Source organism: Ranitomeya imitator, chromosome 4 (assembly GCF_032444005.1).
Source record: "Ranitomeya imitator isolate aRanImi1 chromosome 4, aRanImi1.pri, whole genome shotgun sequence".
In the NCBI taxonomy this organism is placed as follows: domain Eukaryota; kingdom Metazoa; phylum Chordata; class Amphibia; order Anura; family Dendrobatidae; genus Ranitomeya; species Ranitomeya imitator.
Genome location: NC_091285.1, coordinates 146,447,740 through 146,474,215, shown reverse-complemented (window position 1 = coordinate 146,474,215; position 26,476 = coordinate 146,447,740). Strand labels below are relative to the sequence as shown.

At 41.8% G+C, this 26,476-nt stretch overlaps 1 protein-coding gene across 1 annotated transcript; it reads left to right on the top strand.

The window, feature by feature from the left end:
- Positions 1 to 23,166, top strand: LOC138675617 (uncharacterized). Its single transcript, XM_069764005.1, has 10 exons — positions 1 to 123; positions 1,886 to 1,920; positions 5,221 to 5,286; positions 6,009 to 6,074; positions 6,385 to 6,438; positions 8,543 to 8,575; positions 11,125 to 11,193; positions 12,992 to 13,057; positions 19,805 to 20,047; positions 22,973 to 23,166. Exons 1-9 carry the CDS (start codon positions 75 to 77, stop codon positions 20,039 to 20,041), a joined length of 675 nt encoding a protein of 224 aa, XP_069620106.1. The 5' UTR covers positions 1 to 74; the 3' UTR covers positions 20,042 to 20,047; positions 22,973 to 23,166.
- Positions 23,167 to 26,476: the final 3,310 nt, after the last annotated feature.

Below are 26,476 nucleotides of genomic sequence, written 5' to 3'. Positions count from 1 at the left end.
AGAGCGGCACACGACGGTACAATTCATCCCAGCTTTTACTTTCCATTGAAGCTAAGAGCTAAGCAACTCGCATCATGAAAATTGCCGTCATCTTCCTTTGCGTGGCCCTTGCCAGCTTTATTGGTAAGCTACTATATTTGTCACTCTACATCGAAAAATGTTATTAATTAAATATCTTGATTTTCATAATGTTTTATTTCATTATTTCACCAGGTTTTTGCTACTCTGTCTTAGAGCAACATGATGTAAGGAAAGGGACCCTAAATCCAGCAATATATCACTTATTGGGCTGTGTGCTGTACTTAAGTTTTGACAAAATCGCTCTATTATCTGTTGCAGTTCCAGTTCTCTGAATGCTGAGCTCTCTATACCCCCACTCACACCTCTGATTGACAGCTTTCTGTGTACACTGTGCATAGGCAGAAAGCTGCCCATCAGTTGTGGAGATGGGGTTATACAGAGCTCATGACTATGGAAGACTTCATGGCTGCAGGTTTACTATTCTTCTAATTATAATGTCCTGCTGCTAAAACAGTGATTTTACCAAAACTACAGCAGCAGCCCAGTAAGAGACACATCACTGGACCCAGCGTCTCTGTCTCTGCATTAAACTGCTCTTAGATTAGATGGCAAAATCTTGGTAACATATTGCCTTTAATATTAGTTGCTGCTGTGCTTAATGTTCTACAGAAGAGAAAAAAGAATGAACGCTGGTTGGTCAAATATCCCAATATTAACATAAAAAATGTGGGGTATGACACCAACGCTGTCTTTATATAAAGGATTATAGAAAATCTAATTTAAGACAACATATTGGTAAAACATCACAGATTATCATTGTCTCATGTATCTGATAAAGAAACAGAAATATCACAGAATTTGCACTTTATTTCTAGGCAGTCAGTTTGTAGTATATCAAGGGTTAATAGGGATTGGCTGTAATAATAAAATGGTCCATGTTTTATAGTGACAATCACATTCAAAAAATCCATTAAGACATCACAAAATAATGTAGCTGTTTATCTATATGTATTAGGTATAACGAGACTTGCCCTCTTAACCCCTTAGTGACTGCGCTTGTTTGGACTTCATAGGAGGGAAGCATTTTTGTAACTCTTTGCTCACAGGGTGGCAGGTTACGTCCTATAAACGTTTCCCACAAATTGCAATAAATACATACAAGGTTGAAATAGTACAACATAGGGGCCAATTTTGACTATTTCTGGTGGTTTTATGCCAAATATATATAGAGCGAGAGAGAGTCCAAGGAGTCAAAGGCAGCACACCATTGCAAATGAGTTCAAAAAGTGTCAAGTTTAATACCATCATGGCGACGTTTCAGCTTGAAGGCTTGAAGGCTGGAGAAGGCTCCGTGAGCTGAAACGTCGCCATGATGGTATTAAACTTGACACTTTTTGAACTCATTTGCAATGGTGTGCTGCCTTTGACTTCTTGGACTCTCATTATAAGGTTTAGTACATGCCTGAGGGGCTTTGCACCCAGAATTTGTTTTTTTCTGTGCTTCTGTCACTTTTTGCTATAATATATATAAAATAGTCATTAAACTAAAGGATTAGATGACACGGAGAAGTTGAACAGAAACATCTGTGAATACCTGGCACAGGGCACAGAGAAGAGAACATGCGCTGCACATCTATCTCCATGGAGTAACACATGACTGACTCCATACAAAATGGCCGCTCAGAAGTGAGGTGATGATAACTGGATTGACTTCTGTGTCCTTCTGTCATTTTAGATATTGGGGTTTTGTCATATTGAGATTAATGTGAACGTTCGAATGTTTCCTTAAATCTATGAATAATTCCAAAATATTTCTGCTCTTGTTATTGTTATTATTGATTCCACCTTTTTCTTTTTTTCACAGACACCGGTAACGGAAACATTGCGCTTACTTTCCAAGTAAGAGCCCGTTATAGACTTACTTCTACAGCTGGGATCTGTTCTTTCTATTGTACAGTATCATGAATAAACAGTCCTGTTAGTGAGCGATACAATAGGGTCACAGACAGCAGCACATCCCCGTGACATTGTGATGTCCTACTATAGTTGGCATAAATTCAGGTGGCATTACCTCAGTGCCGGCCCCGATGCCCTATATCATCGAGAACGTCTGAGATTAGAAAGGCGACTGCAGCATCCAATGTGGAAAGCTGTTGTGTGTGTATGGCTGTGAATGCAAATACATGGGCCTTTCCCTTTGTAATGCCGTAATCTTCTTTTTGGGGGGATTGTAGTAATTCAATGGGACGCTCTCTAGATAGCTGTGCCACAAACATAATGACTAGTGTGGCTTGAACTTTAGTCTTTGTGCAAGTGCCATCAGGCCTGAAAGAAGGGTTTTGGAGAAGTTGTAGAGTAAAAACATGTAACTATATATAGATATATGCATAAAAATATCTGTACATATACTGTATGTATATATATATATATATATATACTGTATATATATAATGAGCAAAGGTACAATCACACACACACATACAGTATATATATATATATATATATATATATATATATATACTAGATGGTGGCCCGATTCTAACGCATCGGGTATTCTAGAATATGCATGTCCACATAGTATATTGCACAGCCCACGTAGTATATTGCACAGCCCACGTAGTATATTGCCCAGCCACATAGTATATTGCCCAGCCACGTAGTATATTGCCCAGTCACGTAGTATATTGCCCAGTCACGTAGTATATTGCCCAGACACGTAGTATATTGCCCAGCCACGTAGTATATTGCTCAGTCATGTAGTATATTGGCCAGCTACGTAGTATATTGCCCGGCCACATAGTATATTGGCCAGTCACGTAGTATATTGCCCAGACACGTAGTATATTGCCCAGCCACGTAGTATATTGCTCAGTCATGTAGTATATTGGCCAGTCACGTAGTATATTGCTCAGTCACGTAGTATATTGCCCAGCCACATAGTATATTGGCCAGTCACGTAGTATATTGCCCAGACACGTAGTATATTGCCCAGCCCCATAGTATATTGCTCAGTCACATAGTATATTGGCCAGTCACGTAGTATATTGCCCAGCTATGTAGTATACTTCACAGCGACGTAGTATACAGCACAGAGCCACGTAGTATACAGCACAGTCACGGAGTATATTGCCCAGTCACATAGTATATTGGCCAGCCACATAGTATATTGCCCAGCTACGTAGTATACTTCACAGCGAGGTAGTATACAGCACAGAGCCACATAGTATATTGCCCAGTTACGTAGTATACTTCACAGCGACGTAGTATACAGCACAGAGCCACGTAGTATACAGCACAGTAACGTAGTATATTGCCCAGCCACATAGTATTTTGGCCAGTCACATAGTATATTGGCCAGCCACATAGTATATTGCCCAGCTACGTAGTATACTTCACAGCGAGGTAGTATACAGCACAGAGCCACATAGTATATTGCCCAGTTACGTAGTATACTTCACAGCGACGTAGTATACAGCACAGAGCCACGTAGTATACAGCACAGTAACGTAGTATATTGCCCAGCCACATAGTATTTTGGCCAGTCACGTAGTATATTGCCCAGCTACGTAGTATATTGCACAGCGACGTAGTATACAGCACAGAGCCACGTAGTATATAGCACAGTAACGTAGTATATTGCCTAGCTACATAGTATATTGCGCAGTCACAGAGTATATTGCCCAGTCACGTAGTATATTGCCTAGTCACGTAGTATATTGCCCAGTCATGTAGTACATTACCCAGCGACGTAGTATACAGCACAGAACCACGTAGTATACAGCACAGAGCCACGTAGTATATTGCCCAGTCACGTAGTATATTGTCCAGTCATGTAGTATATCACACTGCCCACACAGTATATTTAACAGGGGCCACGTAATATCTAACACAACCCACGGAGTATATCACACAGCCCACAGAGTATATAACACTGCCTATGTAGTATACAGCACAGAGCCACGTGGTATCTAACACAGCCCACGTATACAGCAGGGTGGGCACCATATCCTTGTTAAAAAAAATAATTAAAATAAAAAATAGTTATATACTCACCCTTGGGATCCACCGAAGCTCCGGCGATGGGCGTGCGGCTGCCGCCATCTTCCGCTCCCAGAATGCATTGCGAAATAACCCAGATGACTTAGCGGTCTCACGCTGGGAACGGAAGATGGCGGCAGGCGCCAGCGGCTCGGCAGACTACGGGGGGTGAGTATAGCAAGTTTTTTGTTTTTTTATTATTTTTAACATTGCATTTTTTTACTATTGATGCCGCATAGGCGGCATCAATAGTAAAAAGTTGGGGACACACAGGGTTAATAGCGGCGGTAACGGAGTGCGTTACCCGCGGCATAACACGGTCCGTTACCGCCGGCATTAACCCTGTGTGAGCGGTGACCAGAGGGGGTATGCGGGCGCTGGGCACTGACTTCGGGGACTAAGGAGCTGCCATTTTCCTCCGGACTGTGCCCGTCGCTGATTGGTCGTGGCTGTTTTGCCGCGACCAATCAGCGACTTGGATTTCCATGACAGACAGAGGCCGCGACCAATGAATATTCGTGACAAACAGACAGACAGACGGAAGTGACCCTTAGACAATTATATAGTTACTACATCACATGTTATTCTCAAATCAAGGCTACCTGGCTACCCTCCAGCATCTACACATCATCTCCTAACTCCAATATCCACACACTGTACATGTGTATGTATATATATATATATATATATATAACGGGACTGTGAGGTGATGTGTAGGTGCTGGAGGGTAGCCATGTATGATGGAATAGTATTGTGGGGAAATTGGTAATATGCTGAAGATGGTGGATGAGTGAGGTTATGGAGTTATGGAGGGTGAAAATATGAAGAGTCCCCTGTATTTAATCAAAATGACCAATCAGGTTATTTACTATGGGTTTTCTAAACCTGAAAAAACCCTTTAAGGTAACTGTTATCTCAGTTTAAAGGGAAGGTCTCAACTTCACAATAGTCCTTATAAAGACGGCCATCTTGAATCCTCAGTGAATAACTGTTATCACAGAGGTGCAGAAATTGCAGCTTGCCACAAATACGCCCATTACAGGGCTCTGGATGTACACGGTGTTAGTGTAAATTTATTTATGGATATCCAGACATAGCAGAAATGATGTTTTCCTTACTGATATTTGCTGACTCGCTGTCTACTTGTGAATTGTTTTTCAGAATATCAATGTTGACGCTCATGTTCGTTCCTGTTACGCAATTGCGGCCAAATATGATCAACTTCAGGTAAATTTTTCTACAAATATATTCAGTATAATAATAAATCTATGAAAACATTTAGAAGGTAATTTGTCTGGCCATTATTCATGAAAATACCAATATCAGTCAGTCATAAAGGATATAACTAGTGAGAAACAAGGTTTTCTGGTGGAAAAGTACAGAAGAAATGTCAGCATTGCCACTAGTTACTCCATTGTTTCTCCGCACAGGGAGCTGTCAGTCAAAGTGCCGGGCCGCGCTTACAGCCTCACAGTATAGTGGGCGGGGAATGTAACCGCTCCGGGCATGCCTATGTGACTGAAATCCGGCAGCTCCCTTGATGAGGGGGCCTTGTGGAGTCAGACGCCCCTGATTCACGAAGAGGTGCAAGCTTCCGTATGAATCAGGACCATTGACGTCCAAGTCTGAGTGATCTTCGCCATAAATCTTACTCAAGTCCCTGCCGGAGGAAGATTTGTGTCATAGCGAATGTCAACACACGTCATTCATTTATCTGACCTGGGCGAAAAATGGCACGAGAACGTCAAAAGTAGCAACATTTTAGCGCAGCCTTGAGTTATACCAAATGTTATGACTTTTGACTCCAAAATTTTGGTGCAAAATCTTTGATGAATCAGGGCCTATATCCGTAGGTGAATAACGTTTTCCAAGGTGATGGGTTCACTTACCACACAGTTTGTCTACTTGTGCCACAATATAATTAAGACAAATCTTTCTTTTTTTTACAGGGATATGTTGGCGTTGAATGGAACATACAGGCCCGATGCATAGTTAACGACATAATCTATTCGCTGGTATTTGTTTTACATTATATATTTTTTCTTTTTTTTTCTATAGAAGTGATGTCAAGGAATGTCATTTTGATCTAACAAGAAACAATTTAAACATATTAAAAAATATAGACATTTTTACAGCACATGAATGGTTAATAACATTAGATTAAAAGGAAAATAAAATTCAGAGTATTATTATTCTCTCATATAACAACATTCATATGTTTACATCCCAGTGACACCCTGTAATAATCTATTCTTGAAACGTAACTCATGTCCCATGTTCTATTAGCGTTACGTTACTCACTACATCAACACTTTTTCTTTCCAGCAATGTTTGGCCTGTGAGCTTGGCTGTTCACTGGAATATCTTCTGAAAATTTCAGTAAGTTTCTTCCTGCTTATGTTATGTTATTGATAGATTTTTTCTAAACCTTACCAAGGTGAATGATTTTGTTATTACATTTAGATCTATTGATTTAATCCTTACAATAATAATGTAAAATATGATAAACATTAATAACACCCCGTCATATGTATACTAGTAGAATAAATACTGAAATCTAGCTTGTCATCCTATTTTACAGAAGCCCACCATTGCTTCTACTGCAGAAGATGTTCCTAGCATGGAGGGGTAGGGAAGCATTAAAGGGGGTATCTGGGACTATACAAAAAACCAAACATGTCCCTAAGCACAAGGAGGCCGGTAATTGCAGCTTACTGCCTGTTGTGCACGATGCTGTCACAGACCGCTCCTGCTGGAGATTGAGCTGCCTCTGCGGATGTGACAGGGCGGGACTTTCATTTTGATTGACAGCAGGCTCCCCCAGTTAGGCAGCGGGGATCTGGCTGTCAATCAGAATGACCTCAGAAGTCCTGCCCATCAACAGAGGGGAGCGGAAAAGAAGCCTCAGCTCTGTAGACGTGACATTATTAGAGGCTTCTGAATCTGCGGCAGGAGCGGCCTGTGTCTGCTCTGTGCCAGGGAAGAACAGTGCTGGGCACAACTGGAAGTTGCAATAATCTGCTTGTTGGTGCTTAGGTACATTTTTTGTAAAGTCCCGGATACCCCCTTTAAACATTAGAGTCTATCTCTCTGTAATTCAGGGTCAGTTATTTCTTCTACCATGTCTCTGGCCTTCTACTGCTCAGCAAAATGTCCTCTACCTTTATTTTGCTGAATTTGCATGGAACAAATTACAAAAAATATCCTGTATTCTGACGAAAATAATTTCCATTCTGATAAAATCACTGATCTCTGGTCCATACCATTGTGGCTCTTCCTGATAATGCAGCTGAAGTAAGGCCATCATTAACAATAAGTCCAGATCAATTCACTATGCAGCAAATAGCGATTCATTTATTGATTATGCTTATTTACATAGCGCCATCATACTCCACAGCGCTTTACAGATATTTCCATCACTGTCCCCATTGTCACAATCTAAATTCTGAAATTTGGAATGTGGGGAAACCGGAGAACCCGGAGAAAACCCACCAAACAGGGAGAGAACATACAAACTCTCTGCAGATGTTGTCCTTGGTGGGATTTCACCCCAACTCTACAAAGCAGCAATGCTAACCACTGAGCCACCGTGCAGCCCACTCATTAATGTGGAGTAAATAGATTTAAATGAAAATGTCCTGGAGTTCACAGATCCTAACAGGATTGGCTAAAAAATACAAAAATGTCCTGTGCCATTTCACACCCTGGTGAAGCGGGCTAATGGCGCTAAGCCCAGGATAGCAGGCTTTCCCACAATGCTCAACTGTCAAGTCAGATGATATAGCCCAGCCAATAAGGGAGGCTGTCACATCCGGTGTAACAGACGGGGGCAAGCCATGGAGCGCCATCTTATGCCAGTGAGGTGTAGGCATAGGGGATTATGGTGAACTATTTTCAGTGCTCATGTAGATTAGTTTTTAAAGCAAAATCTCCATAACTCGGAAATTTTAAAATGTTTTCATCACAATAGAGCTCAAAACAGGTTCACTACACACCTAGGAGACATCGGAGTGTTAGAAATCTGTTCTATGGGCAATTCGAGGCTTTTCTGTATTGCTATCCCAGACAAATGTATTCAGCGCAAATCAAATTCTTGGGGAAAATTTGGAGAAGACAACAAATTCCATTAAAAAAAATACCCATGTATCTATTATATTCCTAAAAAGCAGCATTTATTAAACACATGCATATTCACATTTTCACTCAAGTCTGATCTACAGTATATAAGAAGCGGAAAATAATGTTCACATCGATCATAGTTATAACATCTTTTACTCACTGTCAGACGGCGTAGTGAAAACTGCAGGATAAATTGGTGCCAAACAGCCAGTTAGTAACATTAGTGCATGTTGGGGACGGTTCTAGGAGCTGAAACACCTCTGATAACTGCGGGAGAGCCTGAAAATCTATATATACAGCGAGAAAATATTTGTCAAGGATAGGAATACCTGGAATTACCGTACTTTCTTTTTTCTTTCTTTAGGGAATTCCACCTCAATACTGTGCCTTAATCTTGGTAAGTGACAACCTACAAAAAGGAGGAATCTACATACAGTATCATATATAACGTCAGATCAGAAGGTCATAAATCAGAGATTGTAAGTTACATGATATATGCTTTGTAGCAAGAGAGTTAAAAAGAACAAATCACAAATAAACGGAAATGACGACGACACCGTGGGGAAAGTTCTATTGTTACAGGGAGTAATTCACTATGTGGAGGAGCAAATATATTAGAAGTGGTAACGAGATATTTGATGAGAAGGAACGTTCTTGGATATTGATTGAATTGGAAAGTGAATGTGACACAACATATACATGTATAGTATAACGTCACTAACACATGATTGCCAGAAGAAAACACACCGGCTGATGCTGAGCGATCGTTGTACACGTGATTCCCTCCTGCATTTTGCAGACAGAAGTGTATGGGATTCTGTGCTCCAACCACTTCTGCTCAGTGATACTGGGATCCTGAGAATGCACCTTCCATCCTGTATAATCTCATCCCACAAGAAAACCCTATTATATACAGGACCCCAGATTTCTAGTAACTGGGTAACGTAATCCTACAGACATTCTGCGCTAAACACCGGCACAAAGATTTGGTTCATCAAGTTTTTTCCCAAACTTTCAGTTTTACATCAATATTTTGGATATATAAGGATTGAAATGGAAAGGTTTTACTATAAACAGGAAATAATTTTCGTTTTCATACATTATTGGATCGGTGAATGAAAATTGAAGGGTTTGTCCCAAATTGTACAGATTTGAGATATTTCTGTTAAAAAACCAGGCTCCTTCTAAGTTACCCAGTGGACTCCTACTGCATTACCTTTTTACCATCTTAAATCACAAATAAGAATATATATCATTTTTTCATGCTTTTTTTTTTTTCATTACATGAATTTTTTCTGCTGATTTTGATGTCCTTTATGTAAACTTACAGAAAAAAATGCTAGCAGAAAAATCACAATACACACAGAAAATGCCACTGCCTCCCAAAACACTACAAATACACTCCCCCCAAAATACTGTGTTTACGTCACTAATATTATATAGAATTTATAGTAACATAAAATCATAGTGACTTTTCAAATAAAAAAATAGAAATCGGATTAAAAATGGCTTTAAGTTCTGTCTTTAACTCCAACATTAGTGACGTTTCTTTTACCATAGGTGACTGCTCCTTGTGTTGACAAATAAAATTGTATAAAAACTTTATGCAAGAACGGCCTCACTGAAAAATCCAAATTTACTATGCAGTTTTTAGGATTGCACTAAATGGACATAACCTTTATATGCCCCTTTAGGAAATACGGATGGTTTTTAGTTGAATCAGTCAGCAGGCTTTTGCTAAACCATCTGAGAGCTGCATAATGACAAGAAAGTGGGAAAAACTTCAATTTCACCATTGTTTTTTGGGTTTTGTATTTACCAAGCTCACTCTATGGTAAAACTGACTGGACAATGTGATTCTCCAGGTCAGTACGATTACGCAGATACCAAACGTCGTTTTTCTTTATTTAATTGGTGAAAAGAATTCGGAATTTTATCTATTTTAGAAGTTTGCTTGTGTCCCTATATTCCAAGACCTGTAACGCTTTCAGTTTTCAGGATCTGGGGCTCGGAGATGGATTATTTTTTGCGCCCTAAGCTGCCGTTTTTACTGGCACCATTTTCGGGTAGATACATTGTTTTTATAGCCTCTTATTGCATTTTATTTTAATGTTTTGGTGGCCAAGAAAACGTAATTCTGCCATTTCGATTTTTTTCTTGTTAAGCTGTTTACCGGTCGGATTAACTTATTTTATATTTTAATAGATCAGATTTTTACAAGTGCAGCGATACCAAATATGTGCATTTTTATGGGGGGAAAAGGAGGTGAAAAACATTTTTTCAAAACTTTTCATTGTATTAATAGTTCTTTTAGGGGATTTGAAGCTGCAATCGTCCAATCAATTGTACCGTCCATAGCAGAGCACCAGCAGTGCTACGCTGAAATCATAATCTCCTATGAGCGCCAGCCACAATCTTGCTTTCATGAGGGTATCGTCATGACAAGCACGGGGTCTTCAGCACTGGTAAAGGCACATGATGGCTGATAAAATCAGGCACACTATTTTGGGAAAGGTACAGACTTGACATTGAAGGGACATGACTTTTCACTTACATGTACATCAAAGAACGCGAAGGGGTTAAAGCAGTTTTCTGCTTAGGTCTCCCACCAGTTGCTATAAGGGAGAGCTGCTATCAGGTGATTCCTGTTGTATAGGAATATAGGTTCTGCTCACCTGTGTTTTATTCAATGTTTGGTGGTAACTGTATAGCTCCACTGGATAACGGCAGAGCTGTGTTCTGTGACTACCGATTGGCTGCCGCGTCTACAGGAGCTGAGAGGGTCCAAGTTCCTCCCTGACTTGTCATCTGCTGCTTATAGCCTCATGTACCTGCTAGGGAATCCCGAAGGGCTGGTGTAATGGGTTAATGCATGATTCCATTACTTTCTAATAATGAAAATGGCTGACTAAATTATAATATAGTAAATCATCCTTTACCTTTCAGGCACACGATATAGATGGGCTTTTGAGATTGAATATTAAAGACCTTCTGACAAAATTTCTCTTCTGTGTGGTAAGTTACAGTTATGGACAGTTCATTCCAAGACAAGTAGGGTCAAGAGACAAGAAAACAGCACTGAGAAAAAGCAATATATATACATATATACATATACATGCGGACACATTTTATATAGTTAGACATGAGCGGATCACCGCACTGTTCTCCGGCCGCCCCTGTGCTTGCTACATGCCGCCCTCTCCTCTCCACTACCATGCTCCACATCTCTGGCCTCTTCACCTTAGGCCAGGACTAGTCACCATCAGGCCTTGGAAGTCACTGCACGTCATAAGGTTACAATGCCATGATATCACGACGTGCGCTGTGACCTTATAATGGGCCGGAAGTCCTGGCCTATAGTGAAGAGGACGGAGACTAGGCGCACAACTACAGAAAGAACAAGCCTGGATGGCGGGCAGCGAACTGCGAGCAGATGGGGGCTGAATAGGTGAGCAGTAAGGGAAATGTTAGTTACTTTTATTTTTCACATGTCACATTTACTATTCTTTGGGGTCTGGAGAGACCCCAGTGCATAATAAGGAACACTCAATTTGCAAAGAATTCATCAAATTTTAGGTGAAAAATCAAAAAGTCGGCAAATTTGATTCCTAAACAATCTACTTAAGACTATACTGTATATAACACATGTGGAGTGTATCCAAGTCACACATGTTGCTCTGAGAGTGCTGTATTCTAGATTTATAATAGGTTTTATCATATTCATGGCTAGAATCAGCTTCGTACAATACTCTGGTTACCTATAATAATATTGTAGAAAATACAGCTTCCCAAGTACAATCTGTGTTAGAAATGATATTTCCACCTAGGAAATGTAAATTACATAGAATTAACACATGGGGAGATTCACTAATGAAAACAGCCAGAAATCAGTCTAAGGCCCCCCTTACACGTCCGCTTAATAAATGTATGTGTTAGATGGTCCGTTTTTACCATCTGTGTTTTTCTGTTGTGCGTCCATGTGTACAAGTGTATCTGTGAGTTATCTGAGTGACATCTGTGTGTATGTGTGTACCATCCAGGTAGGTAGATAGGTAGGCAATAAATAGATAAATAGATGTCTGTCACATATATAAGTTGTGCCCTGAATGTGCAGCTTACTGTACATCTATCAATCTAAAAAATAAATAAATAATTGGAATAAAATGACGTGCGGCCCCCTAGTTTTTTAAACCAGCAAAGGTAAAGCAGACGGCTGAAAACTGATATTTTCAGGCAGGGAAAGTCCATAGTTATTGGGCACTTCCCAGTCCAAAAATACCAGCTCGCAGCCACCCCAGAAGTGAAGAATCGTTGAGAGACCCCAATTCTGGCGCTTTGCCTAAATCTGTTCATGTAGTGTAGTATGAGTGTAATAATATACTCACCTACTGCTGCTTTCTCCAGGATCCAGCAGCGCTCTGCTCCGCTTCTGAGTGACGTCACCGCTCTGCAGAACCTCCACATCACATTGTGCTCAGCCTGACCCCATAGTGTTTTTTTTACAATGTAAGTCTATGGAACGTCAGAATGAATCTCCATAGTGCTTTCACTGTAAGAGATGTCCACCTCACACATAGAGCGTAGCGTGATCCGGAGAGTCTGAAGTGCAGTGACATCACTGAGAAGCGGAGTGGAAGAGCGCTGGATCACGCAGAAAGCGGAGCTAGGTGAGTATATGAATACACTCTCACTACATGCACATACACATACATTTAGAGAAAAAATATTCATGAAAGTGCTGCTGTAAGATGACTAAGAAATACACAGTATTTGTAAATCTGTCCCATTAATTTTCATTTCTCAAAATCTGCAGGAAGGACTCTTGGCAAAACTAGGTTATGTTCTGAGTGTCCTATTGAATACACTAACTGGAGCTTTGGTAAGTGGTATTTACTTATGGATTCCTATGTGTGTTATGCGCCTACTAACAGGGGAGGCAATTTTATCCTTCTTTCTATGTCAATTTCCTTAAATAAAACATTCACATATTTATCACAAGAAATAACTGAGAAAAATGTTTTGTGATTTCTGTTGTAGATAAGCCTTAGTACCTTTCTAAACAGGGAATGGGGCTTAGTTGGAGACAAGAGGCCGACTACAGGCAATAAATCTCCTTTAATCTAAGCCAGAAAACTGGCTTAAGTTCTAGCTAGTGATGAGCGAATGTGCTCAGATTAGGTGTTATCCGAGGTTCCTCGTGTGCTAACCCAGAATCTTCAGAGTACTCGGAAAATATATTCGAGTTCCCACACCTGCATGTCTCGTTCTGTTACACAGCGGCAACACTTACAGAGATTGTTTGTGCATCGATGGTTGACCTGACACTTTGCCCTTTTGCCAGGGCTGGGTGTGGAATGTTGTTGCCGAAGGAGTTTCTCCTTGCGTGCATTCTTTTCAGTCACATGAGAGCCACCTAACTCTTTGGCAAGCTCAACCAGAAAGTCCACCCATCTCTCCTGCACCCCAGTGCATGCCTGATAAAGAACATGAGCATTCAGTGCTGCCATGTCAATCATGTTATAGAACACGGCGACTGGCCATCTCCCTGTTACTGCACGCACACTGCACTTTGTGTGGTTGTATTGTGTGACCGTGTTTGGCTTCCTTTTGTTGGTATCCTCAGTCTCAACCATGCTGTGCATGCTGCTGAGAATATAAAACCAATATCAAAGTGAACATAAAGTAAAAGTAACAATATAGAAAAATATTTAAAATAATTTTTATTGAAGATAAAAATAAAATATACAATAAAAGAACAACCAACAATACTACACCATATTACAAAATATATATTAGATGCAGAGACCAGATCCATATAATATTATAAAAGATACTAGAAAAAATATTTTATACTCCAAAGTGCAAAAAAAGACCAAATAGATGACTATAATAAGCCGTCTATCTACATTTCAATAAAGTGCATGTGCATTTATAATAGATAGTCTGACCAAGACAAAAAAGTGCATGAAAATCTCTGGAGAAATACTAGTACCAGTGTGAAGATGATCTGTGACCCACAGGGACTCCGACTCCAACGTACGTTTCGCCTTAGTGGCTTTTTTTTTGACTCCTTGAAAAAGCCACACCCCCGCATCCCCCCCGCACAGAGAACTCCTCAAGATGCGTTCCCTGGAGAGGGGGGATGCGAATCGCACTCCCCGCAGCCCGCTGTGTAGCTGTAACCAGTAAACACAGCGGGTTGCTAGGGACCACGTTCCCCGCTCTCCCACATGTGGGGAACATGCGGAGGCTGAGAAAATTTCTAAGTTCCCTGCTGGATTCGCAGGGAACGGAAATTCTCTCAAATGTGAACCTAGCCTGAAAAGATAGTCAGGGAATAAAAATAGGTAGTTTGAAAAATCTAACCTGAAGACAGCTCAGAGTCCGAATCCAGTTGAAGGACTATGTCTTCTCTATCTGAGTCAGAAGGGTTGGTGTTGCTCAGGATCAGTTCCAATGCCTGTTGAATGGTGTACCTTCTCTGCATTTTGTTTATTGTGAACAAAATAGGTGAAGCAGTCACCTATTTATCCCCCACAGCACAAAAGGCTGCATGCAAATTTGATAAGGTGTTAGCAACCTTATGCATATCCCCTGCACAACAATGCAGCTGGGGGGAGGGCAGATACACTCAGGAGCAGCTTGCATTCTTTTGTTTACACTCTTACAAGACCTTTGTTGAGTTGGATCAAGACAATTGCTCCCTGCAGATTCCTCAGGCAATGGCCACATTTACAAATGAAAGGATGCTAATTGGAGCCATCAGAGTTGTCAGTTTGGACTAAGGGTCATTTGACCCTCTTTCAGGACTTCAGGGGGAGCTCGAAATTTCTGGGACTTCTAGTGTTAGACAGCCACAACACATGCAGGGATGGCTCGTTTGTTAGGCAGCCACAACACATGCAGGGATTGCCCGTTTGTTAGGCAGCCACAACACATGCACGGATTATCCGTTTGTTAGACAGCCATAACACATGCAGGGATTGCCCATTTGTTAGGCAGCCACAACACATGCAGGTAAAGACAATGCACACGGCACTCAAGGTGCCTGTGTGGTGCACAAGTCAGGTTTCCAGCCCGTCAAATAGGTAATAACAAATCACTTGGCACTCAGAAGATCTTTTTGCAAGATGAAAATGAACATTTCATTTATTTGTGCATCCAGTTCAAAGATTTAAACGTTTTCGGTCAAATCGCAAGACCTTCATCAGAAATATCTTTAACAAAACTGGAAGCAATTATCATGGTATAAAGGCCAGATGGATCTTGATTTACACACGATTATTCATATCTTCTCTACAGCAAACGCTGCTGTAGAGAAGATATGAATGGTGGCTTCAGCACCATTGGTGGGGACAGCGCTTAATGTAGCGCTGTCTCCTGCACGGCACACGGACTGCACACGGACAACGTCCGTGTGCGGTACTTGTTTTACACAGACCCATTGACTTTAATGGGTCCGTGTAATCCATGCGCTCCCACGAACACTGACATCTCTCCGTGTTTGGCACACGGAGACACGGTCCGCAAAAAATCAATGACATCTGCACAGATGCATTGATTTCAATGTGTCTACGTGTGTCAGTGGCTCCGGTACGTGAGGACACTGTCACCTCACGTACCGGAGCCACTGACGTGTGAAACCGGCCTTAAACAGCCACAACACATGCAGGGATTGCCCGTTTGTTAGACAGCGACAATACATATAGGGATTGCCCGTTTGTTAGACAGCCACAACACATGCAGGGATTGCCCGTTTGTTTTACAGCCACAACACATGTAGGGATTGCCCGTTTGTTAGACAGCCACAACACATGTAGGGGTTGCTTATTTGTTAGGCAGCCACAACACATGCAGGGATTGCCCGTTTGTTAGGCAGCCACAACACATGCAGGGATTGCCCGTTTATTTGACAGCCACAACACATGCAGGGATTGCCGGTTTTTTAGACAGCCACAACACATGCAGGGATTGCTCATTTGTTAGGCAGCCACAACACATGCAGGGATTGCTCATTTGTTAGGCAGCCACAACACATGCAGGGATTGCCCGTTTGTTAGACAGGCACAACACAAGCAGGGATTGATCGTTTGTTAGACAGGCACAACACATGCAGGGATTGCCCCAATTGTTAGGCAGCCACAACACATGCAGGGATTGCCCCATTTGTTAGACAGCCACAACACATGCAGGGATTGCTCATTTGTTAGGCAGCCACAACACATGCAGGGATTGCTAATTTGTTAGGCAGCAACAGCACATGCAGGGATTGCCCATTTGTTAGACAGGCACAACACAAGCAGGGATTGATCGTTTGTTAGACAGGCACAACACATGCAGGGATTGCCCGTTTGTTAGACAGGCACAACACAAGCAGGGATTGATAGTTTGTTAGACAGCCACAACACATGCAGGGATTGATAGTTTGTTAGACAGCCACAACACATGCAGGGATTGCCCGTTTGTTAGACAGCCACAACACAAGCAGGGATTGATAGTTTGTTAGACAGCCACAACACATGCAGGGATTGATAGTTTGTTAGACAGCCACAACACATGCAGGGATTGATAGTTTGTTAGACAGCCACAACACATGCAGGGATTGATAGTTTGTTAGACAGGCACAACACAAGCAGGGATTGATAGTTTGTTAGACAGCCACAACACATGCAGGGATTGATAGTTTGTTAGACAGCCACAACACATGCAGGGATTGCCCGTTTGTTAGACAGGCACAACACATGCAGGGATTGATAGTTTGTTAGACAGGCACAACATATGCAGGGATTGCCCGTTTGTTAGACAGGCAATTAAAACCATACACACAAAACTCCCTCCATATACGTGTGCCCAACACTGCCCAATACACAATACTTCAATATAGTAGTGGAAAACATGCATCAAATATGGCAGATAATCAAATAGTATACACATATAAATAAATAATTACTGGCAAAAAGCCGCCCTGTCCTGATCAGCAAAAAATATATCTGTCGATAGCAAAACCCTATCAGGCTGCAGCTTACCCACAGCAAATAGTCCTCCTGGTATATAATGAGTAGAGCACAAGCAAATACGGCCAAATAATTACCCCAAATAGGAAGGGGCACGGCTGTCACCCGTCCTGAGCATAAGAGGGGAACATGCTGCGGCAGCTAGAGGGTGATCCAGACAGAAGGCTCACAGAATATAGAGAAAATATAGCAAGAACTGGGCAGCCAGCAAGTGAAGGGCAACGGAGGGAGAGCCCTACGCGTATCGCTGTTCAAGACAGCTTCGTCAGGGAAAAGCAGTAGACGACCTGTTTAAATAGCAAATCTCAGTAAACTTTGCACTTTACCCTGAGTTCTCAGAAGTGGAGGGGCTAACTCTGTGTACATGTGCATATAGTATAATCTGGGCGTGGTAATATAATCACCTACCGCTGCCTTCTCCGGGATCTAGCCACTGTTCCGCTCCACTTCTCAGGGACGTCACCGCTCTTCAGACCCCCGGGGTCACACTGCGCTCAGCGTGACCCAGAAGTGGCTTTTCCAATGTGAGTCTATGGAGCATCAGAACGAGGATCCATAGGCTCATATTGTAATAGAGATATCGAGCTCACACAGAGCATGGAGTGCGCAGAGCTGAACAGCGCTGGATCCCGGAGAAGGTGGCGGTAGGTGAGTATATTAACGCACAAATGCACAGATTTAGTAAATAATAATAAAGTAGCTATCTTTCAGGTGCATTCATAGCATTTTTCTCATACATTATTAACCTTTGCCGCCTCATTTTTTCTCTTTATTACTGGGTACCATATGTGGTCTCTAAAATTGAGTCCAGTGCCCCCATCACTGAGCTCTGCTGTGGGGCAGAAATCACCACCATAGAGGAAAAACTGGAGCAGCAATTGTGTTACTTGTAAACAGAGCAAACCTATGAATTATTACAATGTAGAACACGCCATTAAGGCATTAAAGAAATTGTTATACAAATGCCGAACAATCTCCTGTGGACATCAGCTAAGGACAGTTCTCTGATAACTAGTGTTGAGCGATACCGTCTGATATTTGAAAGTATCGGTATCGGATGGTATCGGCCGATATCCGAAAAATATCGGATATCGCAGATACCGATATCCGATACCAATACAAGTCAATGGGACACAAATATCGGAAGGTATCCTGTAATGGATCCCAGGGTCTGAAGGAGAGGGAAGTCTCCTTCAGGCCCTGGGATCCATATTCATGTGTAAAATAAAGAATAAAAATAAAAAATATTGAAATACTTACCCTCTGACGCGCCCTGGTTGTCACCGCTGCAACCGCTATGCTTTCCTTGGTAGAATGAGCGCGTTAATGACCTTCGATGACGTCGCGGCTTGTGATTGGTCGCGGTAGCATCCTGTGACCGCTCAGACGACCAATCACAAGCCGCGACGTCATCGAAGGTAATTAACGCGCTCATTCTACCAAGGAAAGCATAGCGGTTGCAGCAGTGACAACCAGGGCACGTCAGAGGGTAAGTATTTCAATATTTTTTATTTTTATTCTTTATTTTACACATAATTCTTAATCCTGATACCGATTCCCGATATCACAAAAATATCGGAACTCGGTATCGGAATTCCGATACCGCAAATATCGGCCGATACCCGATACTTGCGGTATCGGAATGCTCAACACTACTGATAACTACTCTTTATGAGCCAGAGCAGAGAACCCTTAACCAGACGACATTCTATACTTGTTTTATTCCATTGTATTTATTTATAGCAAAAATATAAAGCCGGCGACTAAAGGAATCGTTATTATAAGGCTGCATAAGCTGGATGTCTTCAGCTCTCCTTCTCCATCCACATACTCTATTCTGAGAGACTTGGGCCATCGGTGTAGTTCATGGACATCCATTCATAACAGCTACCATACAATACTTCATTTACTTATTCAGCTCCCTGACATAGTCCCATTAATTCCACAGCACTTTACCCACCATCATCACTGTAAGAATTGCCAACGTGACTTTTTTTATTTTCTCTAAAAGGCTAAAAATCATGGGCATACCATATTTGTATGGACACATTGGAACCATAATAAATCATCATGACTATAAGTGAGCTAGGCCTACAGCCCATAATTCTGATATGATGCATGAGCTGCATTCATTGTAAACTGTAAATGATGAGAATTACAGTTAGAATAATCTGTAGAAGTCTATTCTGCTTAAAAAATCACAGACTCCTTCATTTTAATTTACGAACAGGGCAAAAAAATGGCCTATTTTTACAGACTGTCCTGGAATTTCTGGACTGTTGGAAACCCAGATCGCTGTGTCCATTTGGGCTCACAATCTAAATTCTCTATAGGAACAATTTTTGAGTGTGTTAGGAAACCCACACCAATAGAGAGAGAACATTGAAACTTCTTGCAGATTTTGTCAGAGATAAATAGCCCCTTGCATGAGTAGCTGGGTCTCAGAAACCGGATCAGTGGCAACTTGCCATGGCAACTCTCATAGTAAAGAGATGGGATGGACAAGTGATAAGAAAGCTCGTTTAATATTACAATAATTATTAAACCAGAGCGTATATTTGTACAAAATCCTTGATCTAAAAATACTAATTGTTGACCAATCTTTTTTCCAGGGTATTGTAGGAACTCTGCCTTCAATTTGCTCTGTTCTGCATCTTAACCTTTCAGCTATTATAAGCTCCCTGATTGGTACCCTTCTTGGAAGTGCTATAGGTATTGTTGGTGGTGCACTCACAACTGTTGTTGGAGTGGTCGGAGTGGCTGGTGGTGTCCTAGGAACTGTCGTAGGTGTCGTAGGAAATGTCGTAGGTGCCGTAGGAGGTATCTTGGGCGGTATTCTTGGAGGCTAAACAAAGGTAACAACATATACAGTTACATATATTTACTTCCAATATTTAGACAACTAGCTTAAAGTTTCCTATCTCATACACACAAATCGTTTATAAGACCATGCGATGAATGTACTAACCAATGCCAGTAAAGCACTGGGATCAAACGTAATAGATCAAAAGGAAATACGGTAAAGCTTAGCTTTTAACAAACAACAATTAAAAAGTTGTATACTAACCTCCAGCAGAGCATGGACCGCTATTCCAACACATTTCAGGGGTACCAATGTGTTTCCCTTGTCCATGCATCAGATAGGTCAGGGTCATCATATATCATGAGGAAATCAATAACAAAATATAGATGAAGGGACTCATGACCCTGCTGTGCATAGTTATATGGTGAGCATGATCAATGTCGCCAAGTGCTGGCTAAAGTGATAGATGGTGCAGCTATACCGTCAGTGTAGCTTGGATAACGAGTTTCCAAACTTCATTAAATGTTATTATTTCTTATCGCTTTAGCCAGCACTTACTGATCATTCCCACCATATATAATGTATATACGCACAACAGGATCATGACTTCCTTTATCTATATTTTTTATTGATTTTTTTCATTATGCGGGAGCTGATGAACCAAATGCATGGAGAGGGAGAACGCGCTGCTACCCCTGCTCTATGTGATATGGTGTTCGGGGTTACTGGTTACATGGTACTACTATCCCTCTTGTTTGTAGTGGGATTATAATATGTAGAAAAGTGTGGGTGACAGTATTATTGTCCTTCATTTTCACCTGCGATAGTTCTTTTTTTTGTGCTGAGGATTATCTAGCAAGGATGCAGTTTTGTCTGGTAGCATTAAACTGACTTTTTTGGTGTTGTTCTAGTTAATGGTTTCTACCAATATGATATGATATCTCTTCTGACATATCCTTGTGTATACTAGGATAGGGCATCAATATGGTTCTATAGGAGAACACCATCCTTACCAGTCTGCATATTAACTGGATTAACTGGCCAAGCTCTATTAGAGGGTGGTATATGACATTTTAGTTGCTTTTTAGTCTAATCTTTTTTTTTAAGTATTTTTATTTGCATTTTATTGGGTTTGACCAGAGTGCCTTACTGCAATGAATAATTCATATGACAGATGTTTATGAGTCCTACACATATATTGTACTTACACATGTAACTAGATCATCTCTAAGTTGTCTTTTTTTCAAAGATGAACATGTCTGATTTTTAGAGCTTTTCATTGCATAATAATTTTTTATATACCCATAATTACACTTACCTTTGCATCTGCTGCTTGTCATTGAGCGCTGATGCTTAGCTAACTTGCAAGTGACCAGCTGTCATTTACCAAACTGTGCTGGAATCATGACCAGCATTATGCCAGCTGTATGGTATGTGGGCCCCAAGGTGATTGACTGCAGTGGTCACTTGGTACTAAGCTATAGGATAGAAAAGATAAATAGTATTTTATAGCACTTGCTGCTGTTATTTTCTTCTCACAAACAAAATGGAAACCCACTTTATAGTCCTATAAAGATCGTATTTTAGTAAAAAGCAACAAATATAAAGATTTAAATAAATTTGAGCATTTTGCTCTCATGTCTGTTACAAAATGCTTCATAGTATTTGCAGTTTACCTTATTGCTTGCTACCCTGCTGTACCCCTAGTAATATCTGCCATGGATAATAGTAATCCACTGTTATCCATCAGCATTGCTTTCCATAAAGATGGAGACCAGGAGAAACTGCCTTCGGAGGTGCCATTGTATCAGGCGTTTTATGGGTTAAATAAAAATACAACATTCTTACCTTTAAGAGGTCGACTCAGGATCGACCTTGCTAATATTAGAATTGAGCACCGACAAGTGTAGTCAAGTGACTGAACAGAGAGACTGAGCGTTGAGCAGTAGATCTGAGGTGAGGGCACCTGAGGGCAGATCCTGGAGGACCTAACATGGCCTATGGTCTACGGCAGGGGTCCCCAACTCCAGTCCTCAAGGCCCACCAACAGGTCATGTTTTCAGGATTTCCTTTGCATTGCACAGGTGATGCAATTATTACCTGGGCAAGACTAAGGAAATCCTGAAAACATGACATGTTGGTGGGCCTTGAGGACTGGAGTTGGGGACCCCTGGTCTACGGGCAGCATGAATCTGACACTGGCTGTGTGATCGCAGCTGGGTACAGCATGCTCTACTCTGAAGCATTGCAGTGTTTCAGAAAACACATATTTTGTAAAATCCAGCTGGGATTTATGTGTCTCGTATGACTAAATCTGCCCTGTTCCAGTTGAGTCACAGGTTTCTTCCTATGTGTGTTTATAAGGAAAAGTCGGTCAATCATAGAGTCAGGGTAGAAAGGAGCAGTTTCCGGCTGGACTCCAAAGTATATTTCCTCTGAAACACCACAGTAATACATAGCCGGCTGCGGACTTCCAGTCAGTGTCTTGTTCATGCTGTCCGTGGTTCAGGCAGCTTGAATCTCATGACAAGTTCCCTTTAAATAGTATGAGGAGGGTTTTTGTACTTGAGGGACATGATTGGACACCAGTGATACCTACTGTAGGAGGCTATTGCAAGTATAAAGGGAATCTGTCAGTAGGATCAACCCTCCTAAGTCATCTGTAGATATATCTGCAGTATGAAAAATGGTTCCCAAGAAATCCATGTTTTTCTTGTCTGCAATCTAGCACAGAGCTCTATTCATCTCATTAGCATATAAGAAGCACGATGATTTCTCAAGAACCAGTCATCGGATTGCAGATATCAAGGTATCATTGGATTCAGCTTCCTATGACCTACACGCCCATGTAGACGGCTTGGGAGAGTTGGTCCTACTGACAGATTCCAGTTAAGAAGGATGAAGTTCACACTTACATGTACAGTACATAGTCTGTAGCATGATTTACCCACTAACTATGGCTTCTTATTTTTTGCAGGTCCTTCACATCACAATGACAAAGTCATGTCATAAGAGAGATTTCTTTCTATAAAGTTTCTAAATCTTTAAATTTGCATAAATTTCTGATGGGGTGAAAAATCATATCTGCAGAAAATTATTATTCTGATAATCAATTATTGTGCTTGCGGTTGGTTCTTTTGCAATAAATTCTTTCTGAGCATTACAATAAAAGTGTTTGTTAACTTATTGGAAACACCTGAATAATGTGGACAGGTCGCAAAACATCGGAGTGAATATGGGGCATTAACAAGCCTTACTGGATATAGGTCTCTGTTCTAGGGCAGTGTAGGTTCTTTATATACTTACATTATTTTATATCTTTAGGCAAGAATACAGATATGGGCCAAAGCAAAAGCCGACTAGTCAGAGGAGGTGGCGGCCCGACTCTAACAGTTCTCTCCCTATGTCTGTATTGGGAAAGACCTCAAACCAGAGATCTGTATATAAAAGCAGTGAATGCACAATATATCATGGGCACCTTTGGAGATCTGCTATATGCCCCCAAATCGTCAAACAAAATATGTGTTCCAAAAGCCAAACAGGGCTCCTTCCCTTCTGAGTATTGCTGTGTGCTCAGACAGTAGTGTACAATGTATGGGGTATTGCTATATCCAGTAGAAATTGAACAAGATACTGTGGGGTACATTTTATACTTTTACTCACAAGAACAATGAAAAATCTGATAATAAAGTAACATTTTAGTGGAAAAAATAAAATTTTTAATTTACTCACTGTGAAGCATTGTGGATTAATAATGCTCACTGCTAGGGTTGAGCTACTTTTACTTTTTTAGGATCGAGTCGGGTTTTGAGAAACCCGACTTTCTCAAAAGTCGGGTCGGGTGAAATCGGCCGATTATTGCGAAAAGTCGTGGATCGAACGAAACACGAAACCCAATGCAAGTCAAAGGGGAGTCAAAGTCAGCAGTGAGTGGAGGACAGGAAAACACCTACAGTGCCCATTTTTATGCCAAAAACATCAATTCTTATTTCTTAAGCTTGTCAATCTTAATTTACTTCATAATAATAATTAGACATTGAAACAGGGGGTCATTTGGCTGTGGGTTAGGGCTGGCACAGGATTTTAGTGGGCCCAGGAAACGCGGACTACATCACATCAGTGGAGCAGGGAGAGGTAAGTATTGAAACTTTGAAAGTGCTGTGATCCAGAGCAAGCAGGGGGGACGCAATCGTTCGCATTGGCATTGGCACAGGGCCCCTCAAAGTACGGCGGTGTGTTTGACGGCGGGGGCGCCTCCCACCGGCAGAGACACTTTTGCGTACTATGAGGGGCCCTGTGCCAGTGACGTCGCCAATGAGTATGCCCCCCCCACCTGATGAAGGAACCTGCACTTTCATCTGCACCTTCCTCTTTGTCCCTGTGTAAGATGGTACAGTATGCGGGAAGGGGAACCTGACTTTCAGCAGGGTCAGATTCTGGCTGTGTAGAGTGCAAGGGGAATGTAGTGGTCTGGGTCAATGTACCAGCAGACTCATGAAGCAGTGGCTGACCAATGGGCAGGATGAGGAGGAAACACAGATATAGTCCCAAAGAATAATGTAGGCTAAATGCAGTTCACAATTGGTAACAGGACTAAACAGGCGGCATAGCTTTGTTCAGTGGCGAAAAACTGTAATGAGTGGCACACAGTTAGTAGGCCCAAGTGATAAAGTGGGTCAAATGAAGTTCAAAATTGGTAACAGGATTAAACAGGCGGCACAGCTTTGTTCAGTAGAGGAGAACAACAAGCAGCGGCAGACACTGTTAGTACGCCCAACAAAGCCAGTAGCCCAAATGCAGTGTAATATCTGATAAAGCCCGAAAGCCAGAAGATTGAACCTCAGCTTTGTAAAGTGGAGGAGAACACCAAGAAGCCGCAGACACCATTAGTACGCCCAACCAATCCAGTAGCCCAAATTCAGTGTAATATGTGATGTAGGCCGAAAGCCTGAAGATTGAAGCTCAGCTTTGTAAAGTGGAGGAGGACACCAAGCAGCCGCAGACACTGCTAGTAGGCCCAACCAAACAAGTAGGCCAAATTCAGTGTAATATTTGATATAGGCTGAAAGCCTGTAAATTTAAGATCACCTTTATTCTATGGAGAACACCAAGCTGCGGCTCACACCATTTGTAGGCCCAATCAAAGAAGTAGGCCAAATGCAGTTAAATATCTGACACAGGATGAAAATTGAGGCTCAGCTTTGTTCAGTGGAGGACAACAGTAATGGGAAGCAGACACAGTTAGTAGGCCTTAATAAGTAAGTAGGCAAAATGCAGCTCAAAATAGGTAAGTGGAGTACACAGGCAGCATGTGTTATAACCTGGTGGTTAGGACAACAATGGACCTGGTGGTTAAGAGTACCCGGAAAGACCTGATAGTTACAATAACACAGGACAAGCTCTGGGAAGTGGGAACTCTGCTGACCGCAATCCCTAATCCTATCACACACACTAGAAATAGCCGTGGATTGCTCCTAACGCTCTCTATGCAACTCGTCACAGCCTCAGAACTAGCTAGCCCTAAAGGAGGAAAATAAAGCCTACCTTGCTTCAGAGAAATTCCCCAAAGGAAAAGGCAGCCCCCCACATATACTGACTGTGAGATTAGATGAAAATCACAAACACAGAGATGAAATAGATTTTAGCAAAGAGAGGCCCGACTTACTGTACAGACAGGGGATAGGAAAGATAACTTTGCGGTCAGCACAAAAACCTACAAAAAAACCACGCAGAGTGTGCAAAAAAGACCTCCACACCGACTCACGGTGCGGAGGCGCCACTCTGCATCCCAGAGCTTCCAGCAAGCAAGACAAAAATCAAAATAGCAAGCTGGACAGAAAAATAGCAAACAAGTAAATAACAAGCAGGAACTTAGCTGCTGCTGGAGTAGACAGGTCACCAGAACGATCCAGGAGCGAACTAGACCAATACTAGAACATTGACAGGTGGCATGGAGCAATGATTTAAGTGGAGTTAAATAGAGCAGCCAGCCAACGAATTAACCTCGTCACCTGTGGAAGGAAACTCAGAAGCAGCAGCTCCACTCACAGCCACCAGAGGAAGTCCATGGACAGAACTAGCCGAAGTACCATTCATGACCACAGGAGGAAGCTTGACAACAGAATTCACAACAGTACCCCCCCCTTGAGGAGGGGTCACCGAACCCTCACCAGAGCCCCCAGGCTAACCAGGATGAGCCAAATGAAAGGCACGAACCAGATCGGCAGCATGAACATCAGAGGCAAAAACCCAGGAATTATCTTCCTGACCATAACCCTTCCACTTGACCAGGTACTGGAGTTTCCGTCTCGAAATACGAGAATCCAAAATCTTCTCCACCACATACTCCAACTCCCCCTCAACCAACACCGGGGCAGGAGGATCAACAGATGGAACCATAGGCGCCACGTATCTCCGCAGTAACGACCTATGGAACACATTATGGATGGCAAAAGAAGCTGGAAGGGCCAAACGAAATGAC

Coding starts and splice junctions, on each gene's coding strand:
- LOC138675617 (XM_069764005.1), top strand. CDS start 75: ATGAAAATTGCCGTCATCTTCCTTTGCGTGGCCCTTGCCAGCTTTATT. Junction 6,075..6,384: donor ACGACATAATCTATTCGCTG/GTATTTGTTTTA, acceptor TTTTCTTTCCAG/CAATGTTTGGCCTGTGAGCT. Junction 6,439..8,542: donor AATATCTTCTGAAAATTTCA/GTAAGTTTCTTC, acceptor TTCTTTCTTTAG/GGAATTCCACCTCAATACTG.